The 21,991-nt window shown below is 49.9% G+C and overlaps 7 protein-coding genes across 7 annotated transcripts; 3 read left to right on the top strand and 4 right to left on the bottom strand.

The window, feature by feature from the left end:
• Positions 1-366: 366 nt before the first annotated feature.
• On the bottom strand, positions 367-1,456 carry Triagg1_8657 (uncharacterized protein; the record flags this gene model as incomplete). The annotated part of the gene is made up of 2 exons (XM_062903528.1): positions 367-1,164; positions 1,220-1,456. The coding sequence occupies 2 exons, from the start codon at positions 1,454-1,456 to the stop codon at positions 367-369; spliced, it is 1,035 nt and encodes a 344-aa protein (XP_062752467.1).
• Positions 1,457-6,735: 5,279 nt separating this feature from the next.
• Triagg1_8656 (uncharacterized protein) lies at positions 6,736-7,650 on the top strand (the record flags this gene model as incomplete). The annotated part of the gene is made up of 1 exon (XM_062903526.1): positions 6,736-7,650. One exon carries the CDS (start codon positions 6,736-6,738, stop codon positions 7,648-7,650), a length of 915 nt encoding a protein of 304 aa, XP_062752466.1.
• Positions 7,651-8,784: 1,134 nt separating this feature from the next.
• Positions 8,785-9,659, top strand: Triagg1_8655 (uncharacterized protein; the record flags this gene model as incomplete). The annotated part of the gene is made up of 2 exons (XM_062903525.1): positions 8,785-9,040; positions 9,103-9,659. The coding sequence occupies 2 exons, from the start codon at positions 8,785-8,787 to the stop codon at positions 9,657-9,659; spliced, it is 813 nt and encodes a 270-aa protein (XP_062752465.1).
• Positions 9,660-10,423: 764 nt separating this feature from the next.
• On the top strand, positions 10,424-13,713 carry Triagg1_8654 (transcriptional regulator family: Fungal Specific TF; the record flags this gene model as incomplete). The annotated part of the gene is made up of 5 exons (XM_062903524.1): positions 10,424-10,890; positions 11,051-11,131; positions 11,197-12,753; positions 12,838-13,034; positions 13,112-13,713. The coding sequence occupies 5 exons, from the start codon at positions 10,424-10,426 to the stop codon at positions 13,711-13,713; spliced, it is 2,904 nt and encodes a 967-aa protein (XP_062752464.1).
• Positions 13,714-14,250: 537 nt separating this feature from the next.
• Triagg1_8653 (uncharacterized protein) lies at positions 14,251-15,626 on the bottom strand (the record flags this gene model as incomplete). The annotated part of the gene is made up of 2 exons (XM_062903523.1): positions 14,251-14,570; positions 14,636-15,626. The coding sequence occupies 2 exons, from the start codon at positions 15,624-15,626 to the stop codon at positions 14,251-14,253; spliced, it is 1,311 nt and encodes a 436-aa protein (XP_062752463.1).
• Positions 15,627-16,640: 1,014 nt separating this feature from the next.
• Positions 16,641-18,486, bottom strand: Triagg1_8652 (uncharacterized protein; the record flags this gene model as incomplete). Its single annotated transcript, XM_062903522.1, has 6 exons — positions 16,641-17,546; positions 17,612-17,683; positions 17,754-17,882; positions 17,943-18,109; positions 18,172-18,238; positions 18,325-18,486. 6 exons carry the CDS (start codon positions 18,484-18,486, stop codon positions 16,641-16,643), a joined length of 1,503 nt encoding a protein of 500 aa, XP_062752462.1.
• Positions 18,487-19,612: 1,126 nt separating this feature from the next.
• Triagg1_8651 (uncharacterized protein) lies at positions 19,613-20,611 on the bottom strand (the record flags this gene model as incomplete). The annotated part of the gene is made up of 1 exon (XM_062903521.1): positions 19,613-20,611. The coding sequence occupies one exon, from the start codon at positions 20,609-20,611 to the stop codon at positions 19,613-19,615; it is 999 nt and encodes a 332-aa protein (XP_062752461.1).
• Between the last annotated feature and the right edge of the window lie 1,380 nt (positions 20,612-21,991).

Here is a 21,991-nt window from a genome sequence, read left to right as displayed (position 1 = left end):
TTGTCTTGCTGCTGTCGAGTCGAATGATGGGAAATGTACCTCAAGAACTACCAGACAAAGGCTTTCCCTGCGGTGAAACCCCTGGAGCCTGGTAGAGCACAGTGAAAGTGATTTGTGGCTCTCCACCCGCTGTACGAGACTCTTGGTCGGGCGCGACGGTTTTAGATTGGATAAATCTGTCAGACACTAAGATCCATAGAGAATACATGTACGACATCGCTTGGAGCACAATGGTCACAAATGAGTAGAGATGGTGTATTCAGTCTTGATCCTTTGTTAACCAATGACTAAACACACTATCTGAATCTGTATTGAATTGCGCTCTCATATTCAGTCGTCCTTTTTGGATCGGTTACAACGCTTCTATTACATGGCTTTATTGCGAATTTGAATCATGTTGACAGCAGCATCAACAATAGATTCTTCAAACGAGCGATACTTTAACCCGAGAATTCTCTTTGACTTTGAGTTATCGACCTCGTATACCTCTGGCGATGGGTAATTTTGCCCCGGCTTCCCAACAGGGATCAACTTTTTATCCTCTTTGGCAATACGGGGAGACGCATGTAGAACGTCAGCCGTTTTCTGGTAACTGTAACGCTCACTAACAATAAAGAAGCGCTCATTTCCAGCTTCAGGAATCTCCAGAGCACGGACGTGAGCATCAGCAAGATCTCGTACGTCAACGAACGCCCAGCAAGCTGTGTCGGGAACATCATCGAGCTCGCCAGATAGGAATCGATTAATATCCCAAGTGCTGGTATTCATTGTCGACAAAGACAAGGCGTGGGCTGTAGGACCAAAGACCATGGGAGGGCATAAGACAGTGAGGTCAAAATGAGGCTTTTGCTCGTCAACGAATTTCCAAGCAGCCTTCTCCGCCAGAGCTTTGGAAGTGCAGTAAGCCACCGGCGGATCAGCAGTCTTAGCATGATCATAAGTGATTTCGTTCCAATCCGACTCGTTATATGCGTGACCTGGCCAAAGGCCCTTGGAGAAATCGACCATTGCAGCAGAAGATGAGGTGACGACAACTCGTTTGGCTCGAGGCGCATGTGTAGCAACCGACTTTAGTAGGCTCTTGGTTCCTTCAATTGCCGGAATCAATAAGTCGGCCTCATTGTCTCTAATGTTGAATGTAAATGGACTAGCAATATGCAGAGCCTGGTTCAATATTATTAGTAGCTACTTGTGTAACACGCTTCATGGAAGTCCTTACCCCGTCGATACCCCTGACTGCCTCGTCAAAGGCGTTTTTTACGCTCAAGTCGGGAACAACTACCGCAGAAAACCTATCCGAGTAGGAAGAGTAAGTTTTTCGAACTTTCTCAGCCGAAGCTTCGGATCGAACGGTTCCCCGGACTTGGTAACCCCCTTCCAGAAGAGCAATAATAGTATGTGCAGCAATGAAGCCATTCGCACCGGTAACTAAAATCAATCTTCCTATCGATCCCATGATTGTGTATTTATTCAAATCAAAGATGTAATATAGAGACAATAGAAGCGACTTTGGGAGTGATTGGCAATCACCTAGTTGCGGATGTAGATGTGACGCGGACGGTCTTGAAGGTAACCCCTTTATGTTTTCCAGTCCAGTAAGATCATCCCCAGCTGTCAAACGACAAACCAAGGCTGTTTCTGATCCGAATCTGAAGTAAGTGGCATCGAAATCAGTAAATATGGCGTCATTGCGCATCTCTGTAGTCTCGACGTTCGGTACTTTTCCGATGCTAGACTGTAAACTACGCATGTATGGTGCGCCTGCAGCCGCACGCCCGCATGGCTGTCCTTGATCCATAACTGATCTCCATCGCCCTTTCAAAGGACATCCACTCATAAACGCTACTTCTCCACTAACATGTGATATTCACCTGGCATGGGTAAGTACTTGAAGCCATGAATCTCTAGTTTTGAGGGGAAGCCCACCCGCAACGTTCTATCTCGTTTCCACAGCGCAAATTAGATCCCAAGGTTTCCAAATTTCTAGGCATTTGCTCATTTCCTCTGTCGTTAACGTACTCAAGAGCCGCAAATGCTCCTTAGAACAGGCAATCACATGTAAGAAGCCTCATAGTTCCCACGTAAATCTGTTCTGTAAGCTCCAGCATCTCGCCAAAGCGAACTATATCTGCTGACATCCTGAGAAATGCATGAATTGCTAACACTTGCACCTCTGTTTCTTCTACACTTTCTACAAGTCGAGGGGTTTTTTTTTCGCATGGCTATTCGTTTAAAGACGAAAGGATGATATGACCTTTATACGAAACAATAGAAAAGAGACCAGGCGGCTTTTGGAGCCATCTATATGCTTGTGACTAACCGTTAAACAATCCACCGATCGAAATTACAACTTAGCCATGATAAAGTCGGGCTATACCTACCTTATATACATCCTTGTATCTCTTTGTTCTATGGCTGCGGCCAAAACGCCCCAGCAAATGTATCTTCCCAACCAAATTCGGATATAAACTGACATAACGTCACCGGGTGTAATATCAAGTCCTGAAGTTTTAGAGTATAAACTACGAAGCCGTGATTTCTGAAGAAGAATCTTTTCAAGCGCCTTCGTATGACTGCAATTTTGTGCCCAGTATTCTCGTGATTATGCCCTACACGATCCCAAGCACTCACCACCTCCGACTCAAGAGGGTGAGGCCATGAACTCGATATAGTGATTGTGGGCATTCCTTTTAGGTTACGACAATACTGGAAGACGAACACGCTCATAATTCTTTGGCTGAACATCTCCATTGTCTGTAATTTGGGCATCTCCAGAGCAGCACCTGCTGCAGCTCGTAGGAGATTGTTGATGGACTTACTATCCGCAGCAACATCGAGCAGCGACGAAGTGAGTGCTATTGACACTAAATTCGGCCATGTAGGCCTGTAGATTGATGGAGGAATTCTTTGCTCTCCGTTGATGCGCTTGAATACTTGAGCGAGCTTTCGTTCGAAATCTGGTGATCTGCGGGGCTTGCCCAAGGCACGGCGTTGGGATGATGATAGATGAGATAGGAGAGCTCTTTGCACCCCGCTCCGTGAGATATCGGCAGACTTTGGCGCATGGCCAGGCCAGAAATCCCGAAAAAAATCTTTTGCATCTGCTAGAAAGGCGATTGACAGTTGCTCGAACAAGTGGCTCTCATCTGCCAATGTCCATCCCAAGGATGGCATAATCTTGTATGGATTATACCCATTTGTGCCAACACCCTGGTGATCCCCGTATATAGAAAGGCGCTTGAGGGAACCAACCTGGCGTAAGAACACATCGAATCCGCGTTGGAAATCTACACACGGTGAGTAATTGTGAATACATTCGGTTACATCCGACGCTTACTCTTATCGTGACATGGATAATCGTGAATCCAAGGCTCTAGTACTATGCTCTCCAGACCATGTAAGCTCTCGAAAATGCTGAGCAATGTATCAGGGTGGAAACTTCGAGGATAGCGTCGGCGGTGAAGCAATGCTTTGACAACTGAAACGTTTGGCAGCCTTCCATTTGCCTTTGGAATATCGAGCTTTCTTTAATCAAGTTTAAGAAGACTTCCAAACAGGCGGCAACTTCCCGGTGTGTGACCGATATACGGCGTCTCAAAAGTCCGATGAGAGGTATTATTCTCTGGGGTTTGATCTTCCAGGAGATCGTCCGGTGGTCCAGCTTTTACGGAATCGTCTACTATGCAAGTTTCATCGTATTTGTGGGGATAATCATCTTTACCAAGGGGATATCTGGAATAATGCTCCGAGTCACTCGGCGAATAAGCGCTGAGCTCCAAGACCAGTCCTCCGTTAGAGACACCATACTGTCCGGTTTTCTTCCAGTTACTAAGGACCTCGAGTAGTCTATATAGAGCTACTGTAAAAGTTTGGTTGTTATTTAAGATCTCAAATGGCCTCTCGGGCCATTCACAAGCGGGACAGAGGTATGGAGCAAGTTCAACTCGTAGCCAAACGTGCTTGAGCATTCCCCTCCGGTGGTGGCGAACGATTCGACCAAATTCTGGGATACATGACTGCTTGAGAATTAAGCGTCGAAAATTGAACCTCTCAAAGTATAGCTGCCATTCTTTCGAAACGGCTGCATAGTTGCTCTTAGTGCCGCTATCGCTATGAGATTGGAGCAACTTTAGAATTATAGTATGGATTTCGATTGGTAGGCTGTGCCATGTTGCCATGATGATCGGCTTCAAAAGAGAGAGAAGGCGTCTTCAAGTTGAAATAACATGATTTGAAGGGTGAATTGAGTGAACAATGTCATAATAAGCTTGCATAGAATTTATATTAATGACACGGAGTGACTAGCCAGCTTTACTCTATAGAGACAAGTTGCCCAAATACTCAACATTCGGCGCCTTTATTTCAATGTTGGGTAGTAGAATAATGGCAGCTTGTGCCTTGGACACGAACAAAAACTTTACATGCGACGAGCCCCGTTTCCTTTGTTCAAAAGGTTCCTGTGGCTTTTGACCTGAGCAGCCCCTCAAGCTATCCCTGGTTTGGGCTTGTGAGCAAAGTGAAGTGGCACTAGATGACGAATCAGTAATCCGCCAATTCCTTGTGTGGATGCCCCTCATTTTCATGTTGATGTGAATATTTCCAGGGATTCAGATTGTTGCCTACGATCGGGCTTGAGTGTGCCCTGACTTGCTATGATGCGTTCCCAAGTGCAGTGGCATCGAAAGATATCAAATGAAAAACCCATTGAATGACCCATATCAATATTCGCGAGCTGTATTGATGAGCTAAGAGAGTATCCATCTCTTTACGGATTGAATGTCTTACTCTGCGTCAGTTTTGGCCTTACCAGCCGTAAACTACTCAACGATCGTGTAATGAGTTTTAAGAATGTTCATCCGGAACATGGACCTTCTGATTCAAGTACGCCAAGACTGTTGCAAAATATAATCTGCCAAGCAAAGACACTTGGCAAGGCTGAACGATCCACTGCCGGCAGACAAGGATAAAGTAGACCGCTGTTGGAACAATTCTCCGAGCCTGTTTCGGCAGTTGTTTTTCTTGGTACCTTGTAAAAGTATCATTAGGTAATATGACTTTTAATTAGGCAGACTTATATCTCATTGCTACGTGCTTACGGGCTTGCAATGGATACTCTTCTATGGCGGTTTAAAGAAGATCGCATGTGATTTCTTCTCATCACAGCGTTGGAGATTCAGTTGGTCATTTTGAAATCTGATATATACTTTGAAATAGGGCTGTGTATTCCCCACGCGGCTTGATCTAGGGAATATGCGCCGGCTTAGTCGGGGTGAGTGGCTCAAACTTGAGAGAAATGCCATGTAAAAAGTGGCAAAGCAGCCTCAAATAAGGCTGAATGAACTCTGTTTCAGCTGGGCTTCTAGATGAAGACAAGTTGTGGTAGTGTCACCCGTAGAAATAAACAGGTGAATACATGTGGCATAGTAAAGCAATTGGTCGTTCCAAGTACGGAACTACTGGAAGAGCTATCCCTGCCGTGTAGCCGTACTCATCTTGAAGGGCAATCTTGGCAGCGATTTCATAGTTTCGCCAAATGAATTGGAGGTTTAATTTGTGCGCGAACGATGATTGATGACGGCAATGCCTTGTTGCTAGTGTTCATTAGGAAAAGGCTCATCTTGACGTGAAGGTTATAGAGTGGGACAAGCGATCTTCAACCACAAACTTCTTTGATCCTTTCTCGATGCCTCAGGAGGGCTGGAACAAAGAGGTGTCTTTCTGAAACAATTGGATACCTTGGCAGTATTAACCGGTGGGAGGAACTTGATGTCTGCTGAATCCATTGCGCCAAGCTGAGTGCGCCGCCATTTGGCTCTATATTCCTACTGAGACTAAACATATGGCGACTGCGTCGAGTAAATTGTTTGGCGCGTTGACAGCCACAGAATCGGGCCATCGGCAGGGTTCTAAGTTAGGCTACAAGAGATCGTTAGACTTTGTTTTAGTCTTGAATCAAGATCATTCTTGAACACGAATCAGCCCATGCGGGGTGGATTATACCCTTTTCGTGGCACAAGACCCTTCACATAATGAAGCTTAAACTGATGGCGCGGATCATTGAACATGCCGGGCAAATACTTGAAATTTGTACCACAGAGGCGGTTTATACGATGTATTAATCGCTGGCGTTGCCAATGTACTTGCGCCTCTAGAGAGACACAGCCACTTACAGGTAGACAGTCTGCCATGTACACAATTGTCCGAAACTATCGACATCCGATCAAATACTACCTATTTGTAGAGCACATGCCAGCAAAAATCAGTCGTTGCAGGCTGACGCCGTTTATTAGGTGGCTTAGGCTGGTTGAGCAAAAAGGCTACCGATGGCTGAATGTAATCGGACACAAATCGATGTAACAAAATTATTGGATCTTGAACGCCGGCATAGCGGTGTGTTTAATCTCATGACGAGGTGGTGAGATCAGGAGGTCGGGCCCACGGATATCTCCTCTCCAGACAGACGAGTGGATGGGGGCCAGGCATCAATCTGGCGGGAAGGTCGGACACTCCTTAGCCCAAGCATTCCGAGCGACACATGGGCTTGGAGATAGTTGCATCTAGTCCAACCAGACTGATGACTAAATTGGAGACGCTTTCAGCTATATAATAAAATGAATGAAACGAGAAAGAAACCGTAGCAATTCCCTCTATTCAAGCTATTTCATTGTCACAAATGAAGTAAGTCGCTGTTGTTCCGCTTAATCTATTCGCTCAACACAAGGAACTATCTACATCATGGCTCAATTCGCCGGCCTTCTCCTGGTTCTCCTATCCGCCTTTGCGTCTCTTATACAGGCACAGGCGCAAGCAAAACCGTCGCCGTCGCCTAAAACCCCACCTTCTTGCTCCATGAAGGATATCCGTCAGATGGACGTGTCAAAGTGTGCCTGCGAGCCTCATCACAAAGACACGTGCCATAAACTTGGATGTACAGCCTGCTTTGGCAACGCCGATATCAAATCACGATATACCAAGAGCCCCCAGTGCGCTGTCGGATGTACCGATGCCGACAAGGAATGTACGGGATGCGGCTTATGGTTTTCTACGCTTTGTACCTGTCTCAGATATGATGATTGCAACAAGACGGCACCGTATTCGAACCCACCTGCAAACCAGGCGATATTCGTTTTGACCAACAGTGACGAGAAACTCGTGACTACCACGGACGTGCTTCCGGGAATCTTGGAGATGGCCAACAACCCTGCCCGATACGAGGTAGGCTGGAAGCTTGCTCAGGAGAATTACGATCGTGGCACCCATGCACTGGCATTGAACTCTGTTCGGTCAAGAACGCACGAGCAATTTCACATTCATGTTTGCGAGAAGCCAGATGTGAAATCGAAAGAACCCAGAATCATGGAGATTCTCGACCAAATCCCCAAGAAGGATCATAATTACAGCAAGCACCTGAAGCCAGTTGCAAAACATGATGATCTCTACTGCAGGACGATCGAGGCAGGCCACCCTGATGTGTTCTACGACTTTATACAGGGCATCAAAGAGGTTTTGGACGATAAGGCGTTGAATGTCAATGGCAAGATCTGCCACGATTTTGCGGGAGCAGGTATCATCCGAGATAGCCATCACAATATGTGGGCTTGTGTTACTGGCAACCGTGAGGGCCCGTTGGCCAGGTTCTGCAAGGGCTAGTAACAAGAGTAAGTAAGTGGAATGGAGTTGAGATTGGCACTTGGGGGTTATATTGGACACTGCATAGTACATATGGTTCGCTCTTGACAACTGTCATCATACTTACACATGTACATTTACCACTCTTTCTTTGGACTCGAATATTGTAATGAATATCCTCCTGCCTTTTACAAACTCAGGGTCCTGTGCGGCCATCTCCACATTCCCGGGGTATGTAGTGAGATGCTAAACATTACAAGGGCCTCACCTCCACTTATTACGAGCACGATGTGAATCAGTGAAACATGTCAAGAGATCTGCGTCGTCTAAGTGCACGTGGAGGAGGGGTATGTCTATCACTTTTTATTTTTGATTTCATGTGAAGCCTCGTATTACACGTCGAATATCAGGCATCGTCGGATGTCCTCGTCGATTCATGAAGATGATGTGTTTCATTGATTCTGACGTTGACTCCACAGTGCATTATGCGCTTATTCTCATTACTCAATCGGAAATTGAAGAAGAGACAAGACAAAATAATACATGTAGTCATTTTGTTGTACAAGTAAGCCCGTGTAAGTTCCGAGACCGCTGCTCATGAGACCTCAAGGACAGGAACCATTACAGCCGCCCCACGTCAGCCCGAAGCAGTTGAATCCGGCAATTTGAGGTCGAGAAACAATTGACCCCAGAATCCACAGATCTTGGCGTCTCTCCACACGTCGCTGCTTTATTCTTGCGCCTCAGCTGGAGTACGAGAATCGCATCTGATCTTTTCGCATCCAACGGGCGCCTTGCCCCGCTTCGGCTAGTCTCACGGAGAGCATCTCCGGCGCTATGATTGTTTTTATCTCCCCGATTCTCTTCCATGTTTGCTCACTAGCAACGGCGTTATTGTTGTTGATTACAGTACAAGTCATACTTTCGGTCGAAATCAACACCCGCGTCGACGGTATTTGAGGCTGTTGTTGGTCCGTCTGTGCGCCTCTTTAATTCCCGATTGCCTGCGTGGATTAGGAAGTCGTCTAGAAGCACCGCCTAACCTTGGCTGAGCCATTTTGCTCATCCCGTTGCATCCATCCGCTATCAGACAGATACGCGTAGCTGACGACCATCGTGTCATTGTGAGAAGTCATAGTGTTAAACAACGACACAATGGCTACAAACTCGGGCAGCAAGAGCCATCGCTTGCCAGCTGATGAGCTGGAACTGATACGCAAGTATATCCACGGATGCCACATCTTGCACTACTACAATGTGGTGGACGCGTATGGCCATCTGTCGGTGCGCTTGAGTGAGTCGGTGTTTATGATGTCGCGTTATATGGCACCCGCACTTGTGTCTTCAACAGACGACATGGTGCTGTATAACGTCGAGACTGGCGAAGCACTTCAGAAAGATGCGCCTAGAGGTTTGTCTTCCAAGACGCCAAGCAGACACCGATGAATTTTACTGATTGGGAAATAATCACAGGCTTCTCAGAGCGGTTCATCCACTCTGAAATCTACAAGGCATACCCCAAGGTCCAGTCAGTCGTGCACTCTCACTCACTCGAAGTCGTCCCATTCTCCATCTCGTCAACGCCTCTGCGGGCTTGCTTCCACATGGCCGGCTTCCTAGGCACGTCGGTTCCTGTCTGGGACGCCGCAACGGTGTATCGTGAGGATCCGTCGGCGAGTCAGGACATGCTTGTCCGCAGCACAGGGGCCGGAGCATCCCTGGCCAAGGCGTTGGGTCCTGCTGATGGCGAAGGATTGCCCAAGTATCCAGTTGCGCTAATGCGTGGCCACGGATTCGTGGCGACGGCCAACAACATCGAGATGGCCATCAGCAAGAGCATCTACACGACGCAGAACGCGCAGATCCAGCGAGCGGCCGCGGGACTCTCGGGAGGCATGGAGGATGTGCGCTTCTTTAACGAGCGCGAGGCTCACGATGCGGGCATGACGGCGATTGCGGGAGCAGCGAAGCCGTGGCCGCTGTGGGTGGCGGAGGTGAAGGGGCACTCGCTGTATAAGAACTCTGTGTGAATTGATGATGGATGATGATTGTGAGTACATACTACCTGTGTAGGTATGTACTCGTATGTATGTTATGTAGTACAAGTCATGTATGCAGCATGTGATTTTGGTTGTTGGTTGGACGTACATGTACAAGCAGAGAGTAATGAATTTGCAGAAATTTCCATGCAACGTCAAAGATGCTGTTGGGTTGTAAAATGCAACGTGAATACGAATTTCTACGACGCTGTCAGGCCCCCCTGCATGGCATTTGCATGGCATTGCATGGCTGTTGTTAATGCATGTGTCTCGTCCCCTGTTTCATCTTCCTTCGGTAGATGCGGCTCGATGGCCTCGGCTTGGCGTAATCCACGCCCGCTAAGCCGATCTCTGCTGCCTGTGCAGTAGCCTGTATGTACTGCAGCCTGTCTTTTACAGCAGCCTGTACAGTTAGCCCCCAGAAGGCTGAACGCTAAATTGCCACTGAAGATGCATCGAGCTAGCGCTGGACGAGTGCACTGTAGCGTCCAGTCCTCCCGCTAGCAAAGCCCAAAAGGGTGCCAAATCCCCGCACGGCTCGACTTAGGGCGGCGTGGGGATGCTCGATGTCCCACCGCCAAGCACCGCCAAGCACCGCTCACCTCGCATTTATAACCCTCGACTCCGTTCTCCGATCGCGAGGCCCGGATCACTTGTCCGCTCCATCTTCGTTTCTCATGGGGACGGTGGAGAGCCTTTTGCTTCTGTCTGCTGACCCAGCACAGCGCAGCACAGCACAGCGCAGCACAGGCTAAATGGCCTCGCCCACCGCGCCCTTTCCCACGCCGCCTTTGCCCGACGCGGGGAGAGGCCATCAGTTGCCCTACGAGTACGCGCAGCCTCCACAGCCACAAGCTCAACCTCACCACCCGCAACCTCTGCCTCTGCCTCTGCCTCATCCTCATCCTCATCCTCAATCTCAATCTCAGCCACAGCCACAACTACAGTCTTCCCGACATCTCGACATTATCAATTCATCCTCAAGCTCTTCTCACGACCAGAAGCCGCAGCTACAGCATCAACAACGGCAGCAGCAGCAACAGCAGCAGCAACAGCAGCAACAACCCCCGACGAAACGGCGCCGCATCGGCTATGCCTGCAATCTCTGCCGCACCAAGAAGAACCGCTGCGATGGCGAGCGACCCTCTTGCGGCCCGTGCAAGGAGCGCCGCCAAGAGTGTGTCTATAGCCCCCAGCGAACCAAGATTTCCGTGACGCAAGAGTATGTCTTTCTTTTGTCGTTGTCTTTGCGTCTGCAACTCTCATACATCTTTCACTCTCTCTCATTTGCCCTTACTTGATCCCCATCTGTCTCTATACCGCCAGTGAATAAACCGGCTCTCGGCCCCTGTTGCCCCCTATTTTACTCACTCGCCTCATAGATACATTGAAAATCTACGAGCACGGAACCGCATGCTCGAAGAGCATATAGCCAACCAGCAACCTCAGGGCTCTCACTCACCGTAAGTCTAACAACCTGACACTCCCTTCATCTCGTATCCCCAACTAAACGTCCCTATCCCTGCAGCCATGAGAGCACTTACTCCAAGGAATCGCCTTTCGCTCCTCCGCGACTATCCTCAGACCGCAATCCAAGCGACGGTCCGCGGCAACACCAATATCCAAATCCTTCTTCACCTATATCTACAGCAGACGGGAGACCAGAACACCACCATGACCGGAACACGTTACTCAACGGACATTCGACGGCACCTGGAAGTCGACAACGCCCCTCTGACAGTAATCCTCCCAGTGATCGACCCAAGAGTAGCCATTCCGCCTTACCGGGAGAGTACTTTGGAGAGTCATCAGCATTCGATTTCATTACAAAAGTAACATCACCGAATACCACTGATGCCACAACTGGCAGCTCAGTAGCAACTGCCGGAACTCCTGCAACAGGTGCCAGCAGTAGTGGCGCTACAAACTCCAAAGCCTCAACGACGGGACGACTAGGAAACGCCGTTACCGCGAGGAGGAGCATTGCGGAGGCATCTGGAATGGGTGGCTTGAATTCGGAATCCCTGGCAGAATCATCGCCGTCAACAGTCGTGTTCGAAGAGCTTCTGGGCATTGGTGGAGGAATAGGGGACGGCAGCGGAAGTAGTGACTTGTTTGAACTACCCCAGCGATCACTGGCCGACCGCTTGGTGACATCATATTTCAAACATCGACATCCGCTGAATCCATGTCTGCATGAAGGAACCTTTCGTCACCGTTATTCGAAACTGTGGCTCAGCAAGGACGTGGGCGGCGAAGAGGCAGCTCCCAACAACTTGGCCTGGCTGGGGCTGGTCAACATGGTGTTTGCGTTTGGAAGCGAGCACGTGCAGATCCGTCCTCCATATCACGGAAGTCCCGCCGGCTCAGCACCAACAAAGCCAGATCGTTCTCGCTTTTTCAAACGAGCCAAGATGTTGGCATTCTCCAGCATCCTACAAGCCAGGATTGAGCTCGTCCAGGCATTGCTGCTGATGAGCCATTATTTACACGGCTCGCTGGAACTCAATCATTGCTGGACTGTCATTGGGCTGGCAATACGCACTGCACAAGAGTTGGGGCTCTATCTCGATTCTACCAACTTCACCAAGGACATCGTTGAGCAGGAGATACGCAAGCGTGTGTGGTGGGGCTGCTTCGTGATCGACCGCCTCGTCAGCATCAAGGTCGGTCGGCCGCCCACAATTCACGATATACCCGCCATTCGCGTCGGTTTGCCTCTTGCGGTTGATGATGAGTATCTCAACGAAGAGGCCAAGTATACTCAGCCTAGCAATGTCCCTTCCAAGATTGAATACTTCAACCATATCGTCACCCAGTGTCGCCTGCTTGCAAAGGTACTCGACACTTTATACGACAATACCCCGAGCAGCAGCGGTAGCGCTGGCGGTAGTAGCACCTCGTCTTCAGTAGGGCGTGACACGAGAGTTCGCATCAAGGCCGACTTACCGGATCTCCTGGCCATGTCGATCCAGCTAGATGGCGAGCTGGTCGTGTGGCAGAGCACGCTGCCTCCACATTTACGCGCAGGCTCAGACGTATCAGATTGGCACTTTGAGCGACAGCGGAGCGTTTTACTCATGCGGTAGGTCATCACCATATAGTCATCATATGTTGACCGCCACCCGGGCTGAATATCCGGCTAACTGGTGTCGTTACCTGTTGATAGATTTCTGCATATTCGTCTCCTTATTCACCGCCAAACGCTGCTCTACCATATTTTGCGTCGCATATCCGATCCATTTCAGCTTGACCTTGCACATTTGTGCATCAGACGTTGTGTCACGGCGGCCTACGATGCAATCCACCAGGTGCATCTCTTACAACAAAACAACTCTTTGTCTTCCTCATGGCATAACTCACATTGTATGTCACATCCCCTGATAACCCTCCCATCTGTACCATTCATCAATATGCTTACAATTCTTGTTTTGAACAATAAGACGTCTTCACGGCTTTGAGTGTCTTGCTAGTCTATCAGCACCTGGACCCTCAATCGCGGTCCAAGATTGACCTTCCGCCTTCCTCAGACATCGACGTCATCATCGGCCAAGGTACGGATCACTTACACCGTGTTGGTGGCGAGATACATCCCCTAGCCTCTCGCTACGTCCGCTCATTCCAACAACTGCAAACACGATTGCAAGCAATCGGAACGCTCTCCGCCAACGCGCCGCCACTCGCCGTGCGTGGTAAGCAAGCCGTGTCGGTGAAGGAGGATGGTGCCTCAAGTTACGGCCAGGCCCGTACAGCAAGCTCCACAACTGATTCTGACCAGAGCAGCAGCAATGCTCATTCAGCCACCAGCGAAAGCATAGGCAAAGGATCCATGGCCGCACCTGAGCAAGTCCAGGAGCACAGCGGCGTCCATTATTATCATGGAGAGGGATATCAAGAGCAAGAAAACAACCACCAAGGAGTGGAATACGGGGATGATGGCTTCATGTGGGCTGGCTTTGATGACGAGTTTGCCGTCATACAGAGCGCTTTGTTGGATAGTAGCGGGTGGGGGCCTGGGTTTTTGGACCCCTGGGCGCAAGGATGAACATTTGGCTATTTTCGTGCTGTTCAGTCATATACGGAAGTTTTGTATATACCACTAGGCACTGTCGATTATCATGATACTCCATCAGTTTTGTCACCAATGTTTCAAGGATGTTAAGATGACTCTTTCCACAAAATAAAGTTGGCCAATCCCTACTGTCAGTGTTGATCAGTTGTGGATGATTGGTACCCAACGGCTCGGTTGTGAATGATTGGTTCCCAATTATCCAAGTATATGCAGGAGGAATACGACGTGATCTGATCAAGGGTTTTAAGCTTATCGTGCATGTTAACTATTTTTAGCAGCTCGCCAAACTGCCATAATGTCAAATCCAAAGCCTACATACAACTCGTGTTCACGCGATTTCTGTCATGGTATTCATATTTTTATATTTCGCTCTATGCACCAATGACAGCATTGTATAAGTTGGTAGCAGAAATACACCCAAGTGATATCATGTACAAGATACAAAGGAAAAATTATAGCCAGAAACGAAAAGCCATATGCCAAAGTTCAACTACATGTAAAAATTCCCCCTTACAGCCCAAGACGAGTCCGAGTCGCGATGAAGTCGGCCTCCAGATCGTGGCCCCAAACCCAAGTCATGCGGTCCTTGAACTTGTCGTGGATGACTTGCAGGCGCTGGTCAAAGTGCAGGCCGTCAAAGTCGGGGCCTTGCATCTCGTAGACGTCGCCGGCTTGGCGAGATGTCAGCTGGGCTTTTTGGGCGCGAGGCAGTCTAGTTTCTTGGTATAGCTTCATGTATGTTTCTAGGCCGAGAGATGGGTTTTCAAAGAAGGCCTTGACGGCTTGGCCCATGACGAATGAGTCCTCGATTGCGTGGCCGGCACCGGAACCTGCGACAATGATATGTTAGCCTCTTATACGTGCCTTTGTTTATCGGGATTGGAGAGATTCTTACCTTGGTGAGGAAGCATGGCGTGAGCGGCGTCACCACTGAGGGCAACCTTTCCACCTAGGTACACCCAGTGGTCGAGCAGCTCGCGGTCGTTGAGCTTCCACTTGCCAGGGTTCGGCTCCATGGCGTGAACCACCTTCTGAACCGTCTCCTCCCAGCCAGCAAACTCCTTCTCAACCTCTGATCGCGGGGCGGTGCTTGACCAACTCTCCTTCAAGTCACCGAGCTCGGCCTCGGGCTTGCTCACAAAGGCGACAACGTTGAGTGTCTTGTTCTGAGAGATGGGGAAGACGAGGAAGTGCCTGTCCGGTCCCAGCCATGAAATTGCAAAGGAGTCATAAGGCCAGTCCTTCTCAACGGCTGACATTGGCAGCAGACCACGGTAGCAGACGCGACCCGAGTATCGCGGTGCCATGTCCGCGGCCTTGGAAAGTTGGCGACGCACGTTGGAGTGGATGCCGTCACAGGCAATGATGAGATCGGCCGAGGCGCTGGTACCGTCGGCGAAGTGAACGGTTGCCCTGCCGCCCTTGGCATCGTCGACAATCTCAACAGCCCTCTTGTTCGTCTCCAGCTTGGCGCATGTCGTGTCCCGGATATGCTCGTACAGAACCTGCAGAAACTCGGCGCGGTGGACGCTCAGCTGGCGAACGCCACCGTTGGCCTCGTCCTCGTCCATGGCGCTGACGGAAACAATCTCATCGCCGTTGTCCCAGCGTCTCAAACTGCGGTGGATGCCGTTGCGGTCGCCCGAGATGGCATTTGCGGCATCGAAGACGCCGTAACGCTTGAGGATGCGGCCTGCGTTGACGCCGATCCCGATGCCGGCTCCGATTTCCTTGTAAGCCGGTGCTTGTTCGTAGACGGTGATGTTCTTGAGAGAAGGAACCTGCGTGGCCAGAGATAGAGCCATGGCGAGACCACCGATGCCACCGCCAAGGATGGCGACGGTGAAGGTGTCTGGCGAGACTGTCGGTTTGCTTACTATGGCCATGATCGCCGTTGATTTCGATCTTTGCTTCTTATCCGAGGTGGAGAAGGGGGGAGGAAGACTTGTATACTACTGTATGCCAAGAAAGATGCAAGGTAGAAAAGCACGAGATCTGCCTAGTCTATATAGTTGCCGCTGGAGAGAGTTTGAAACAAAGACGCAAGAGAAGAAAAGCAGAAGAAATGGGACAAGATGGGAATGGGGGGAAGAGTTCCGAGAAGACGGTCAGATCAATAGTAGCTCCATCTTTCCGGCTTCGTCAGACGGTTCGACTCAGCTCTCGGAAATGGCGGCAAAAGATTAATTGGCGATTATTTTGGTTGAATCTTAGTTTCTTGCGGTTCTATGTTTCACGCCGCTTCATTTTTGCTCTCCAGATATCTGCCGGCATTCTCTCTCAAGTAGGTCGTGGGGGGGATGGTTTGGAGGCGGAGGCGGGTTCCGGAGGCGTGGGGTGCATAGCTTGTGATGTCTCGATACGAGGAACTGAAGAGCTGGGAGAGTTATATCCGGAGATGGTTTCCGGTGAGGGGCAATAGATGCTAAGGATTCATTGGTTCGGAAAATATTCCCGCGCATGCGTGTGGGTGCAGAGGTTCGGGGAGATAAAAATCGAACTCCATTTTGGACGCTATAATGAGACTGACCCTTGTTTGCCGTTCGGTAGCTCAAGTTGTTGGAGTCACTTGAGCGTTTCTGACCACCAAAAGGGCTGAAATTGGAGCTACGGGGTTCATGGTAGTAGAATTAAAGCCATCATGGATCAAACGCTAATGAAACTCGCAGTGTACACAGCTCTCATGGCGTGGAGAAGATGGCATGATGCATGGCATGATCTGTGATGCGATTCTATGTTTCATGATATGATTTTTGACGCGATGGAAGAGTTTGAATGAAGGTTATAACAGAGCATGCATCATTATATTAAACCTGCCAGCTAGACGTATACGTGACAATGTAAGAGAAGTAGCTACCTGATCTACGCGTACATGCTCAACCACTTTACGTGACCGACATCTACAAGTCCTGGTGCATCTCAGGCACGCCCTGAGCCTTGCGGATCTCTTCACCGCGGAAGATCAACAGCAGCAATGGCAGCCAAGCAACAAAGTTGATGACGGCAAACACACCCCACGCAACGTCGAACCCAGCGCCCTCACCGAACGGCAGCGCGTAGAAACCAATGGTAAAGGCAAAGATCTGACGGAACAGGTTGATGATGGTGGACACCTCGGCGGCCTGCGGCTTGTAACAATCCGAAATGTACGAGTACGTCAGGGTCGTCCCGGCCTGCACGCCGATAGACGCAACAGCCATACCGATGGCCAGGGCAATCCAGGGCGCGTGGTTGGCTACAGATACGCCGTGGATGATGAGGCCGGCCGGCAAGAACAAACCAAGAGGGGCGAGGTGCAGACGAGCCTCTGGCTTTCTGTAACCATCATGACGACGAGCATATCGGTTGATCAACCAATCGGAAATCCAACCCGTGCAAGCCTCACCGATGAGACAACCGAGAGTCAGCGGCACACCGAGCAGCAGACCGTTCTGCGCAACATCAAAGTGGTAGAGCCTCTCCGAGATGCTCGACGCCGTCAAGACGAAGACGATGGAGCCGTAGGTGTTGGTGGTCATGTAGTAGACGCAAGGCAGCACGACGGCCACGTACCTGAGCATCTTGAAGTTGGACAGGAAGTCGGACGGCCTGAGCTTGCGGTTGATGACCTTGCCGCGAAAGGCCAGGCGGCCCCAGTAGCTGCGGTTCTCGAGCGTGCTGAACTCGGTGCGCGAGAAGAGCGTCTCGGGGAAGGCCACGAGGTAGACGGCGAGGACGGCGCCCATCATGATGGCGTTGATCTTGAAGATCCAGCGCCAGCCTTGATCTTGGGCGATGAAACCACCGGCAATGGGACCAAAGTGCGGCTGTCGGAACTGTGTTAGCAAGCGTCTTTTCTTGGTTAACAGGGAATTGATGAGAGCCAACTTACGCCGTTGGTCAAGGCCAGGGCGTAGAAACCAATGTACTTTCCACGCTCTCCCTGGAAGAACATGTCGCAGATCTAATGCATCATGCCGTATTAGCATCTCGTCTTTGACCTCGAGTATTCATGGTTAAAGAGCACAACTCACCGTGGCACCACCGATAGCCAGAGCAACGCTAGCACCGATACCGACAACGCATCGGCAGAGAATCTGTGTACCGTATGATGGCGCGTATGCCGAGCCAATGTTGCCGCCAATAGCAATCAGCGTGAAGAGCTATTTGCAGAAACTCATGTTAGCAAGCGATACATTGTCAGCATGGCCACCGTCGCGTACCAAGTAGGCAGGGCGTCTACCCCAGAGGTTGACAAAGGGGGTGATGACCAGGGGCGTAACACCGCCGAGGAGCGTGTACGACGTCGTGAGATAACTGGCCTGCTGCTTCGTGACTCCGTAGCTCACGGAAATGGGGCCGAACGCAGCGGGGACCATGCCGGCACCGACTATATTCGCGATAACGTGTTACAACGTGGCCAAGATGGAGATTGAGATGAACAAAGCTTACACTGCACGACAAAGGCCAGAAGACAGAGAAGACCAAGGACAAAGCACTTGTACCAAAACGACCAGTTCTATACACAGCATGTTAGAAAATTAATTAGCCACCGTCTCTCAACTCAAAAACCGACGCTCATAAGGAATGGTGGCAACGACATACCAAAGGGTCATCCTTGTGGTCGCTCGGCTGCGGGACCAGAGGCAGACCGTTGGCATCAAGCTTCAGATCCGAGATTGGCTCCTTGCTCTCGTTCTCATACCCGGACGGGCTCTCCTCCACATGGGCCGCAGCAGGCGCCGCGCGGTTGGCTTTCAACGCCATTGCTGGGATGCAAAGCGGATTGAAGGAATTGTTCTTGAGCAAAAGGTGAAGAGGGTTGAGATGAGTGAAAAAGGGAAAAGGGAAAGAAAAAAAAAAGGAAAGGCGTTGGCTGGAGGCGAGGTCGGGGTATAAAAGGGAAAACGCAGGGGGGAGGGATCAGAACATGGGTTGATATAACACAAGGTAGTATTGAAGCACGATAAGAACGGTGTAGGCCGCTTTTACGCCCATCGCGTTATTGTGTGCTAGTTATGCGGATGAGCCACGGCTGGGTGTAGGGGGGAGGAGTTTATTATACCAATAAGCCCGGTTGTTAATGCCCCGCGTCCGCGACCGCGGGGAATTGGGGGATTTCCGGGGTAATAAGCAATGGATGTAAGTGGTTGTGTACATGTAATTATTGATTCTTTTTTTTCTTCTCTCGTTTCTGACGTTCTTTTGGCCTAAGATCTAGGACTGAGGCTAGGAGAAAAGACGGACTAATAGAAAAACTGCCATGGGGATGTCTCATCCGGGGGTGTTTTGGGAGGGGGGTTGGTGACCACGTGTCGATCCAATAGTCTGGTAAAAAGTCGAAAAGAAATTTTAAAGTTGTGACAGGATTACGCTGGAATCTATTGAGTGAAGTTTTTTCGGAACCGGGGGCAGTAGGGCTGGTGGGATGAATTGAGTCTACGATAGTTTCTGAACTAAATCCGGAGAGACGCTCCGAGCAAACTGCGGAGGTACTTGCTGGAATGTATTCCGACTTGGCGCTCCGACTTGGCGTTCTCCATTTCTGTCGATTTTGGTTTTATTCAGACTGGAAGGGCTAAATTCAGATTGCGGGGTACAGCGATTAAGCCGAATACAGAACAGATACAAAGGGACTTGTTGCGGAGGAGAGATCCGGTGAGTTGGGATGGAATCCGGGGAAGAGACTTGATGTTGGGCATGGAGGGAAACATGCTAAAACTCTTTTGATGAATGTCACAAATGGAGGGGGACGATTATAGAGCTGTATAATCCGTGGGGATTCATGATTTCAATACTCATCTGAGTTACATAATACACCCAAGTCTAAATATCCATGTCCATTAGGTCTATTACAAGTCATGTCCATACTAGAGATGGACTCCCATCCCATCTAACCAATGCGAAAGTTGATGCGTCGAACCGGAGCAAACAGCTCCTCGATAGGCACCGTCCGCTCAATCATGTTCTGCTCGTAAAGAAACCGCACCAGCGCCTCCAGCGTCTTCCTGTTCTCCTCCAGACCATACGGCCAGCAGTCTCCTCCAAACGTCTCCTTGATCTCGTCGAGGTCTCTGCCCAGCCACGGCAACATGTATCTTAGAGCACCGAGTGATTCCATTCGCTTCCGAGCAATCTCCTTGCTATCCTCCAGCGCATTGAACAATGCCGACGCGACGAACTTGTTTGCTTCGTAAAACTCACGACGGAAGGCGACCAAATGCATAATAGGGAAGATGCCCGTTCGCTTGTAGTAGTCACTCTCGACGTCCTTGAAGTTGGGAAACAGCCTCTGAACATGAGGCGCGCGGCCCAAGCACTCGGGAATATCGGCGCCTATGGTAGCAGCAATCTCGCCGCATTCCAGCAGGTCTGAGAGCGACTTGGTCGGGTCTGTATTGTTGGTAATGTTGACGGGCTTCAACAGCGGCAGCACTGACGGCTGGCCATGAGACCCAGGCGTTTCCATCTTGCCCTGCACCCACTCAATCGTCGACAGGTCAACCCCGTACTCGTGTTTCAATATACCTCTGATGTACACCGCCGCCGTCATGTTGTACAGCTGCACGCCGATGCGCTTGCCATTGAGGTCCTCGGGCTTCTTGACAATGTTTGCGTTGACGCAGATGAAGGAGTGCCGGAAGACGCGCGACGCAAAGACGGGGATGGCGACGAAGCTGCGGTCGCCGGCGACGTGGCGCGTGACGTACTCCGAGGCCGACAGCTCCGAGACGTCGAATTCCTTGTTGGCGACCATGCGGTCGAAGATGTCGCGCGGGTGCTGGACCTCGACCAAGTTGACGTTGAGGCCCGGGGTGGGCACTTCGCCGCTGGCCAGGGGGACCATGCGGTCGTAGAGGGCGCAGGCGAAGTTGACGCCGAGAGGAGCCATGGCTTGTGATATCTGGTTGTATTGTATGGTAGAGTACGAGATGAGCTTTGAACAGTCTCTGAGTTGGGTGTTGTTGGATATCGAATGCCGAGACTGGAGATCAAGTTGGAGGTGTGCGCCCTTCTTTCACTCTAGCTTTATCGATTGATGTACAAGCGGGCATAGGTAAGTGGGCTACTCAATGGCGCGGAATCCAGAGCTATATGAGAGCTCTGAAGCTATGAAACTGCATCACATCATCCCCGGCATGTGATTCCGGCTGCGATGTATCACAGATTCGTTGGATGTTGGCCCGAGAGAAGTCCGGATGACGGCTCCGGAGCTAATTGCGGGATGGCGGGGTGTTGATAAGGCGCCATACGAGAAGTTGTTAAAGCAGCAACACTTTGTTGAGAAGAAATGGGTTGACAGCAAAGCTATGTGAAAAATATAGGGTAGCTAATGCTTTTCAGTATTTCGTAGTTGATTTTCCTCTTCATGACTCTTGGTATGAGATTGAAGAGGAGAATATATCAGAATGTGATTGGCAGGTCATCCAAAGCTGTAACATGGATCTACTTTGTATTAGATGTCACTAGATCTCGTTTGGCAGCGGCTAAATTGTTCAGATATCCAATGTTGAAACAACACTATCATTAAGGAAGGGGATAGTATTCGGCGGCTTAGAGACTATTTTGAATCACCGCATATAGCATCGTCGGTATGATGTGTGTTCTGGAAAAAGTGTATAGTTTCCCACCAAGTTTCAACCCAAGTGCACTCACATAGAACAATTCGCCTACAAGTATTAAATCCCGAGCCGTCATTCGGTTAACCCCTCAGATAAGGAACATCAGCCGAAACCGAAAAAGAACAAAATTCCAATTGATTGGCTCTCCTCCAAAGATCCCCTGTAACCAATTTATATTAAAACCACTCGGCAACGATCAGACCCGCGTCCCATCTGACGCTCATCCGATGTCATCAATGTGTCACTCCCCCAAACGGCACATCGCATGTCGCATAAACACCAAGAGAAAAAAAAAGCACTTTATCCTCTTCCTCTCCCACCCATTCAATTTCATTTTCTTTCTTCGCATGACATTCCCCTTCAGATAAGGATAAGCCTCATGCAGAAAGACTTCCTGGTCGTTCCATCTTCTCCGTGACGTCACAACCCGCGTCCCATAACGTCTCACCTTTTTTTCATTCTAAGATCCTCGATCCCAATAATGCGCGACCCCGTCTTTTTTTTTTTGCTTCCTCCATTTGCGTAATACGGCGTCGATCACAATTGAATGCAGCAGGATTCGCAATGCCATTTCCCGAAGCTGTTAGTCCGTATCCGCATTCAATCAATCAATCAATTATTTTTTCCCCTCCGTTTCTACTACGTGAAAC

The sequence above is a fragment of the Trichoderma aggressivum genome, assembly GCF_033847375.1.
Source record: "Trichoderma aggressivum f. europaeum strain CBS 100526 chromosome Unknown scaffold_043, whole genome shotgun sequence".
Classification (NCBI taxonomy): Eukaryota; Fungi; Ascomycota; class Sordariomycetes; order Hypocreales; family Hypocreaceae; genus Trichoderma; species Trichoderma aggressivum.
The sequence above is the reverse complement of the archived record's forward strand: the minus strand, read 5'-3'. Positions and strand labels throughout refer to the sequence as shown.